Source organism: Saccostrea cucullata, unplaced genomic scaffold (genome assembly GCF_032062105.1).
Source record: "Saccostrea cucullata isolate Sc308-1 unplaced genomic scaffold, CSIRO_AGI_Scuc_v1 ctg2427, whole genome shotgun sequence".
In the NCBI taxonomy this organism is placed as follows: domain Eukaryota; kingdom Metazoa; phylum Mollusca; class Bivalvia; order Ostreida; family Ostreidae; genus Saccostrea; species Saccostrea cuccullata.
Window position 1 is genome coordinate 58,476 of NW_026935897.1, and position 10,703 is coordinate 69,178.

Below are 10,703 nucleotides of genomic sequence, written 5' to 3' on the forward strand. Positions count from 1 at the left end.
TCTTCAAAAGTTAATTCCCAATATCAGTTAAAAAGCTAAATAATAAGGAAGCTGTTGAGGAAAATAAATCAAAAAATAATTGGATTTAATTGAAAGAACAATAACTTCTTATAATCTTCAGTAAATTTTTTCCTGTTGTGATGAAAAAACTTGCCAAAAATGAAATATCCAATAAAAAAAAAATTGAAAAATTACCAAGAAAACAAACACATTTTCTGATGTTAGATTTCAATGCAACAGGTATGTAAATTTATGCAGTCAATGTTGACAATGTTATATAATCTTTCTATGACCAGTCTTTAACAAGGGGACCTCTAAACAAAGTAAGCATATTTGCTACTGTCCAAAGCTGGTTGATTGATCCTACCATACTAAGAGGTATAATACCATCAAACAAATGAAATTCTTTAACTCTCCATATATGCCGCTCAATATGAATTCTAAGTCTGGCAATTGTCTGAGTTTCTTCTACCTCTTGGGCACTGAATTGTCCCTGGCTCATTAGAAATGGTGGTGTGTTAACATCAATCCCTGTTCCTTCTAAGACCTTCTGTAGGGTAAAACCCTTATCAGCCATAACAGAGTCCCCCCTCTCTAGCAAATCAATGAGACCACACAGTTTAGTAATTTTTACATCTGAAATACACCCAGTATAAAGGCTTGACACAAAGGTAAAGGCACCATGAGGAGCAATACCCACTAGCCCTTTCCAAGTATGAGAGCTTTTGTATGCAGAATAAAACTTTGATCCAAGAACAAGTGATGAGGGCCGCTCTGTTTTGATTTCTGTACAGTCAATGATATTGTATGTACTTGGGTACAAACATTTAAAGCAGTCTGGCATTTTCCTGTAAATTTGTTCTCGTGAAGGCCAAATGTTAATGCTACCCAAAGCAAATTACAAGAAATTTGTCCAAGTAATACTTTTTCTGCTGACTGTTGATAAATGACAATTAAACATAGAAGCCCACATTTTAAACGGCACAAAATCATAAAAAGTTCATCTATTAACAACAAATTTCTTTGTCTTTCAAGAATGTTTGAGTTTGGGTTTGCTGACATTTTGTAATAATAGCTAGTCATTGAATAAGCAGCAGGTTTAATAAAATCAAAAAAGCTGAAAATATGGCAAATGATATGAAGCCTGTGTAAAACACGATCATAGAATCATCTTTGGAGAATCTTTCAATTCCAAATTTTTCAATCTCTAGTTTTTGTTGCAGTTTCCCAATTTCTTGATCTTTTTCCTTTAACAAATGTTCTAGGATCTGGATTTTTTTTGTCGGATACATCACAGGGCTCCATCAAGGGACAGCTGAAATAAATTTTCATACGTCTGCAGATTTTCTTGAACTATGCTGTTGTACAATGTTATTTACTTACATATCAGTTTTCTGGAATACAATCAAGATGATCCTGCATCTTCTCATGTTGTCCAGCAAATCTGATGTTTAATTAAATCATCCAAAATTCAATATTGCAATTGCAAACCGAGTAATTTTATTCACAGCTTGTCAATTGAATAATCTTTTGAAAATGATTTAAAATTCTCTCAAATGATGATCCAGCATCAGTCTGTCCAGCAGAGCAACTACAAAAAATCTTAAAATCAACTAATTAACCAAGTGATAGTAGTTTCAACAATATGCACATACATTAATTTTTAAAATGAAGATAAACATTGCATACCGTTGTTATTTTCTCATGCATTTCTTTTTTCAAAAATCACCATATCAGGAAAGTTGCCATATAAACATTTGTGATACTTTCATTTTACAAATACTTACAATATACCTGCAGATTGTGAAAAGTTTGAGAAATTTATTTAATTTTTGTATAAATACATCTATATGCTTTGCTTATTAATTGACAGTTTTGTTTACCATTCTTCAAATTCAGGTGCTGCAGGTAAGGGTTCAAGATGATCTGCCTGGTCTTCCAATTTCTGTCGTTTCTCTGGGAGAGGGTGCTTCAGGATCGGTCTCCTGGGTGTCGTCTCCTTGGCCTAATTAAACACAGATGGAATACTCTCTGGATTTAGCGTCTTTCTGACTGGGGTCCATTTAAAATCATCTGACTTGAAGTGTCTTGAGCACACAACAGTTTCTGTTGATTTCTATTTCGTAAAATAATTTATCTATATATGCCTCAACCAAATTACAGGACTTGCCTTTAAACATTACATTATTCAGACCATTTTTAGTGTACTGATATATTTGTTTAATACATGTATTACAAAATCTTACATAACAAACACTCTGACAAATGTATTATCAGCTGTCTTTGCTGATTATACTAAAGTAGTTTAAGATGGTGAGAACTAGTTGGACACACTCGCAGCTCGACAGACAGATATATTAAGAGGAAACCTATAGTCCCCTAAGGTTTCACCGATATTGGACTAAAAATATGAAGAAAACTAGAGCAAAGCTCGTTGCAATACAACGAGTAGGTCTTCCGTCCGGTTTTGACCGGAAGTGCTGAGCTAGGTGACAGAACAAGAGAAAGCTATGAGCTAGGTGACTCTCCGGTGACTTTATAATTTCAGTTTTGCATTAAAACTTTCAAAATAAGCCATTTTTTGCTACTTCCGGTTTGACCAGAAGTGACGACAACGGATGGAAAAATTACTTTTTATGCTACCAGAGACATATGTAACCCAAAAACTTGTCAAGAACGGCGAAAAAACGCGTTTTCCGACTACTTCCGGTTTGCCGGAAGTGACGACGCCGGACGTATTTTGACGACTCCAGTAGATTAAACTTGACATTTTAACAAATTTGCGTCTTTGACGTATTACAAATTCTAAATACTTCTTGAGATATAAAGGAAAAACATTCGGCCCCTCTCTGCCCCTGATTTAAGGATACAGCCCTTTTTTCGAGGTATCATTAGAAAGACCTTCAACTTCTATACTTTTTTTGTTCTTCATGTTTTAACAAAATATTTCTAGGTAAAAAGTAATCGTAGAAAAGGTGTTTAAAATTTTGAAATTCTTGATAGGACTATTTTCGGGCCATAGCGAGCGTCGGCAATTCGTACTTCCGGTGGTTGTGATATACGAAATTCGCTTCTCCAAAGGTCGCTTTAGCATCACTGAAAATTTCATGCTTCTGTGTTCAGTGGTTTTTCAGAAAACTGCCGGACAAAGTGACCCTCTGAAAATCACTAAAACGCGGAAATCTCAAAACCGGAAGTGACATCATCAAAACAAAAAAAAGTTTCATGAAAATCGAGCAAGCCGTTTTCGAGAACTCGAGTGCACAAAATCGGTAAGAAAAAAAAACAATAACTAGAGCATAGCTCGTTGCAAAGCAACGAGTAGGTCTTCCGTCCGATTTTGACCGGAAGTGACGGAACAAAAGAAAGCAATGAGCTAAGTAGTCTCCAGTGACTTTATAATTTCAATTTTGAATCAAAACCTTCAATATAAGCCATTATTGGCCACTTCCGGTTTGACCGTAAGTGACGACGAGGGACGAAAAATTACTTTTTATGCTCCCAAAGACATATGTAACCCAAAAACTTGTCAAGAACGGCAAAAAAACGCGTTTCCGACTACTTCCGGTTTGGCCGGAAGTGACGACGCCGGACGTATTTTGACGACTCCAATAGATTTAGATTGACATTTTGAACAACTTTTCTTCTTTGACGTATTACAAATTCTAAATACTTTTTGAGATATAGAGGAAAAACATTCGGCCCCTGAATTAAGTGGCCAGCCCTTTTTTTTTGAGCTATCATTTGAAAGATCTTCGAATTCTTTACTTTTTTGTTCTACATGTTTTAACAAAATATTTCTAGTTAAAAAGTTATCGTAGAAAAGATGTTTAAAATTTTGAAATTCTTGATAGGACTATTTTCGGGCCATAGCGAGCGTCGGCACTTCGTACTTCCGGTGGTTGTGATACCGTATAAGTAGAAATTTTAGCGAGGATTTAATTTTGGCATTATTAGCGAGGGTGCCGAGATCGCTAAAATTGAATATCGCTATAATTAATTGCGTTTTATTTGTAATAGCTTCTTTATTATGCATTTTAAAATCGCGAAAATAACATCTCGCTAAAAATAAATTACCAGTTTATGGGGACAAATCGCTAAATTTGCGTCTCGCTAAAATTTCCACTTATACGGTATACGAAATTCACTTCTCCAAAGGTTGCTCTAGCATCCCTCATGCTTCTGTGTTGAGTGGTTTTTCAGAAAACTGCCGGACAAAGTAACCCTCTAAAAATCACTAAAACGCGGAAATCTCAAAACCGGAAGTGATGTCATAAAAACAAAAAAATACGTTTCTAATTTTTTTCATGCTCTATCAGTCCTGAAAGTTTCATGAAAATCAAGCGAGCCGTTTTCGAGAACTCGCGTGCACAAAATCAGTAAGAAAAAAGACAATAATTAATAATAACTAGAGCAAAGCTTTGAACAACTTTGCTTTGACGTATTACAAATTCTCAATACTTTTTGAGATATAAAGGAAAAACTTTTGGCCCCTTTTGGCGATTCTTTACAACTTTTGTTCTATATGTTTTTACAAAATATTAACGTTTAAAAAGATTTAGCCAAAAATGTGTGAAAAATTTCTAAATTCCCGATAGGTTTTTTTTCGAGCCATAGCGAGCGCCGACGTGCTGCACTTCCGGAGAATAAGAAAGGTGTGTGTCACATCAGCAAATGTTGCTCTATCATCGCTGAAAATCTTACGTTTCTATCTAAAAGCACTTCTGAGAAAAATGCTGGAGAATGTGACCCTCTGAAAATCACTTAATCCCAGAAATCTCAAAACCGGAAGTGACGTCATAAAAATACAAAAATATATATCAGGTTTGATTGATGTTCCATCAGTACTGAAAGTTTCATGAAAATCGATCGAGTCGTTTCCGAGAAATCGCGTGCACGAAATCGGTAAGAAAAAAAAAACAATAATTAAAAATAACTAGAGCAAAGCTCGTTGCAAAGCAACGAGTAGGTCTTCCGTCCTGTTTTGACCGAAAGTAACGTCAACAAAAGAACGCAATGAGGCTAAGTTGTCTCCATTGACTTTATAATTTCAATTTTGCGTCAAAACCTGAAAAAATTAGCTATTTTTGGCTACTTCCGGTTTGACCGGAAGTGATGTCGACGGACGGAAAATCAAGTTTGTATGCTTCCAGTGACATGTGTTACCCAAAAATATGTCAAGAACGGCAAAAATATGTATTTTCGTACTTCTTCCGGTTTGACCGGAAGTGACGTCGCCGGATGTATTTTGACGACCCAGATAGATTGAGCTTAATATTTTGAACAACTTTGCTTCTTTGACGTATTACAAATTCTCAATACTTTTTGAGATATGAAGGAAAAACTGTTGGCCCCTGTTGGCCCTTAATTATAGGGGCCAGCCCTTTTTTCGATATATCATTTGAAAGAGCAAGTAAATCTACACTTCTTTTGTCCTATATGTCTTAACGAAATATTTGTATGTGAAAAGATATCGAAGAAAAAGTGTTAGAAATTTTAAAATTCTCGACATGCCCTTTTTCGGACTACAGAGAGCGTCGTTGTGCAATACTTTCGGTAAAAATTAAATACGTATGTCACATCTACATATATTGCTCTATCACTGGTGAAAAACTCAAGTTTTAAAGCCGTTTTTGAGAAAACTCGCGGACAAAGTGACCCTCTGAAAATTACTTAATTGCGAAAATCTCAAAACCGGAAGTGACGTCATCAAAACAAAAAATTATGTATCAGGTTTGATTGATGTTCCATCAGTCATGAAAGTTTCATGAAAATCGAGCGAGCCGTTTCCGAGAAATCGCGTGCACAAAATTGGTAAGAAAAAAAAAACAATAACTAGAGCAAAGCTCGTTGCAAAGCAACGAGTAGGTCTTCCGTCATGTTTAACCGGAAGTGGCTTTTATTTTTAACAAAAATGAGAAATAACGTCCAATAATGGTTTGATTCCTCTAAATCTATGTTATTTATTGCAAAAATAAGCCATTTTCTGTTACTTCCGGTTTGACCGGAAGTGACGACGACAGACGGAAAATTAAATTTAATGCTCCCAGTGACATATGTGACCGAAAAACTTGTCAAAAACGGCAAAAAAAACGCGTTTTCCGAATACTTCCGGTTTGACCGGAAGTAACGACGCCGGACGTATTTTGACAACTTAAATAGATTAAGCCTTGATATTTTTAACAACTTTGCTTCTTTGACGTATCACACATTCTCAATACTTTTTGAGATATAAAGGAAAAACTTTCGGCCCCTCCAGGCCCCTGATTTAAGGAGCCAGCCCTTTTTTCGAGATTTCATTTGAAAGATCTTGAAATTCTACACCTTTTTTGTTCTACATGTTTTATCAAAATATTTCTAGGTAAAAAGTTATCGTTGAAAAGATGCTTAAAATTTTGAAATTCTTGATAGGACAATTTTCGGACCATAGCGAGCGTCGGCTCTTCGTACTTCCGGTAGTTGTGATATACTTAGTGCACTTCTCCAAAAGTTGTTCTAGCATCACTGAAAATTTCAAGCTTTTGTGTTCAGTACTTTTTGAGAAAACTGACGGACAAATTGGCCCTCTAAAAATCACTAAATCGAAGAAAACTCCGAACCGGAAGTGACGTCATCAAAATAAAAAATATGTATCTAGATTTTCTGATGTTCTATCAGACCTGAAAGTTTCATGAAAATCGATCGAGCCATTCTCGAGAAATCGCGCGTACAAAATCGCTAAGAAAAAAAAAACAATAATAACTAGGAGACTTATTGTTCACAGAACAATAAGAGGTCTTTCCACCTTCTTTGGATTTCAATTTTGTTTTATATCTGACTCCTTAAAATTAGAATCCATGAATAAGAAACCAAAATTTTCTTAAAGGATAGAAAAAAATGAAAATAAAAAAAATTGAAATGACCTTGACCTTTGACCTTGAGGAAATGTTCAAGGTCAAATGTTAAGGGTCAAAATGCAATTGATCGCATGCTTCTACGACTTTTAGTTTTTAAGTTATAAGGTTTAAAAATAAGTACAAAGACGTTAAAGGGCAATAACTCATATAAGAGGTCATCAGATCCATTCGCACTTATACAGTGTAGTTATGCCTCAAGATCCTAAAGACATTAGTGAAGGTTTGGTGTCTCTACGGTTTACAGTTTCCGAGGAGTAGCAATTACAAGGTTTTTTGTCCAAGAGGCAATAACTTTTAAAAGGGTTAATCTTAGGGAACAAAAATGAAATATTTAAAATAGATTTAAGAGTACATATTAATGATGCTAAGACATTAAGTATATGTTGAAAGACAAAAGAGATATAAAAAGAGCTTAATTTCTCAAATTTGGAATGACCTTGACCTTTGACCTTTGCATTAATTTTATGATCAAAGGTCAATGAATCTTATGCAGTTGGTCCCATGTCTCTATCACTTCTCGTTTTGAAAATATTTAATTATTTCTCAAATTAAAAAAGTTTCAGGGCCAATAACTCATCGAAGGGGTCACCGAATACTTTCGCGATGAATAGATTTCAGAGTCCTCTCAATTAGTTGAAGACTTGAGTGAAGGTTTCATATTTGTACGGTTTACGGTTTCGAAGGAGTAGCGATAACAAGGTTTTTCGTACAAAGGGTGATAACTTTTAATAGGGTCTATCTTAAGGAATACGAATTAAATCTTTAAAATAGTTTTAAGAGTACATATTAATGATGCTAAGACAGTTTGTATATGTTAAAAGACAAAAAAAGATATAAAAAGAGCTTAATTTCTCAAATTTGGAATGACCTTGACCTTTGACCTTTGCATTAATTTTATGATCAAAGGTCAATGAATCTTATGCAGTTAGTCCCTTGTCTCTATCACTTCTCGTTTTGAAAATATTTAATTATTTTCAAAATTGAAAAACTTTCAGGGGCTATAACTCATTGAAGGGGTCTCTGAATACTTTCGCAGTGAATAGATTCCAGAGTCCTCTCAATTAGTCGAAGACTTTAGTGAAGGTTTCATATTTCTACGGTTTACGGTTTCAAAGGAGTAGCGATAACAAGCATTTCTTGCGTGAAGGGGTATAACTTCGAAAGGGGTCATAGTTCATAAGCGTTGGGTCAAATTTGTTCCTAACTTTTAATGACCTTTACGATGAACAAAAAGTCTTTTCGATAAATGTTGAAACAAAAAATCAGCGGAAGAAAAATAAGAATAATAGGGAAGAACTAGGAGACTTATTGTTCACAGAACAATAAGAGGTCTTTCCACCTTCTTGAATTTCAAATTTGTTTTATATCTGTCTCCTTAAAATCAAATTCCATGCAAAAGAAACAAAAATTGTCTTAAATCATAGAAAAAAATGAAAAATAAAAAAGGAATGACCTTGACCTTTGACCTTGAGAAAATGTTCAAGGACAAAGGTGAAGGGTCACAATGCAATTGACCCCGTGCTTCTACGACTTATAGTTTTTAAGTTATAAGGTTTAATAGTAAGTACCAAGATGTTAAAGGGCAATAACTCATAAAAGGGGTCATCAGATCCTTTCGCACTTATACAGTGAAGTTATGCCTCAAGACCCTAAAGACATTAGTGAAGGTTTGGTATCTCTACGGTCTACAGTTTTCGAGGAGTAGCGATTACAAGGTTTTTCGCACAAGGGGCAATAACTTTTAAAAGGGTTAATCTTAGGGGACAAAAATGAAATATTTAAAATAGTTTTTTTAAGAGTACATATTATTGATGCAAAGACATTAAGTATATGTTTAAGGACAAAAGAGATATAAAAGAGCTTAATTTCTCAAATTTGGAATGACCTTGACCTTTGATTTTTGCATTAATTTCATGATCAAAGGTCAATAAATCTTATGCAGTTGGTCCCATGTCTCAATCACTTCTCGTTTTGAAAATTTTTAATTATTTCTAAAATAAAAAATGTTTCAGGGGCAATAACTCATTGAAGGGGTCAACAAATACTTTCACAATGAATAGATTCCAGAGTCCTCTCAACTAGTCGAAGACTTTAGTGAAGGTTTCATATTTCTACGGTTTACGGTTTCAAAGGAGTAGCGATAACAAGGTTTTTCGTACAAAGGGCAATAACTTTTAATAGGGCCAATCTTAAGGGATACGAATTAAATCTTTAAAATAGTTTTAAAAGTACATATTAATGATGCTAAGACAGTTTTTACATGTTAAAAGACAAAAAAGATATAAAAAGAACTTAATTTCTCAAATTTTGAATGACCTTGACCTTTGACCTTTGCATGGATTTCATGATCAAAGATCAATGAATCTTATGCAGTTGGTTCCATGTCTCTATCACTTCTCGTTTTGAAAATTTTTAATTATATCTAAAATTAAAAAGTTTCAGGGGCAATAACTCATTGAAGGGATCACCGAATACTTTCGCAATGAATAGATTCCAGAGTCCTCTCAATTAGCCGAAGACTTTAGTGAAGGTTTCATATTTCTACGGTTTACGGTTTCAAAGGAGTAGCGATAACAAGGTTTTTCGTACAAAGGGCAATAATTTTTAATAAGGTCAATCTTAAGGAATACGAATTAAATCTTTAAAATAGTTTTAAGAGTACATATTATTGATACTAAGACAGTTTTTATATGTTAAAAGACAAAAAAGATATAAAAAGAGCTTAATTTCTCAAATTTTGAATGACCTTGACCTTTGACCTTTGCATTGATTTCATGATCAAAGGTCAATTAATCTTATACAGTTAGTCCCATGTCTCTATCACTTCTCGTTTTGAAAATTTTTAATTATATCTAAAATAAAAAAAGTTTCAGGGGCAATAACTCATTGAAGGGGTCACCGAATACTTTCGCAATGAATAGATTCCAGAGTCCTCTCAATTAGTCGAAGACTTTAGTGAAGGTTTCATATTTCTATGGTTTACGGTTTCGAAGGAGTAGCGATAACAAGGTTTTACGTACAAGGGGCGAGAACTCAGAAAGGGGTCATAGGTCATACGCCTTGGGTATTTTTTCGAAATAACTTTTAATGGCAAGTATCATGAACTGCAAAGTTCTTCGAGAACTCTTTCGGTTCAATTTTCGATAACGGAAAAATAATAATAAACAGAAGCATTTCAAGAGGTCTTTCCACAGAAAGGTGGAAAGACCTAATAATAATAATAAACAGAAGAAAATCAATAGGTCTTTCCACAGAAAGGTGGAAAGACCTAATAAAACTAGTGCAAAGCTCGTTGCAAAGCAACGAGTAGGTCTTCCGTCCGGTTTTGACCGCAAGTGCCCGAATAACGTCAACAAAAGAAAGCAATGAGCTAAGTCGTCTCCAGTGACTATGATTTCAATTTTGCATCAAAACCTTCAAAATAAGCTATTTTTGGCTACTTCCGGTTTGACCGGAAATGACCTCGACGGACGGAAAATTAAGTTTTATGCTTCCAGTGACATATGTTACCCAAAAACATGTCAAGAACGGCAAAAAATGCATTTCCTGACTACTTCCGGTTTGACCGGAAGAGACGTCGGCGGACACATTTTGACGACTTCAATAGATTTAACTTGAAATTTTGAACAACTTTGCTTCTTTGACGTATTACAAATTCTCAACACTTTTTGAGATATTAAGGAAAAACTTTCGGTCCCTCTCGGCCCTTAATTATAGAGGCTAGCCCCTTTTTGTTGATATGCTCTGAAAGAGCGTGAAATTTTTAACAACTTTTGTTCTATATGTCTTAACAAAATATTTGTAGGT

General features: G+C 34.6%; 1 protein-coding gene across 1 annotated transcript; it reads right to left on the bottom strand.

Annotated features, from left to right (window-relative positions):
* Positions 1 to 286: 286 nt before the first annotated feature.
* Positions 287 to 844, bottom strand: LOC134244135 (uncharacterized). The gene has a single exon (XM_062726413.1). It carries the CDS (start codon positions 842 to 844, stop codon positions 287 to 289), a length of 558 nt encoding a protein of 185 aa, XP_062582397.1.
* Positions 845 to 10,703: the final 9,859 nt, after the last annotated feature.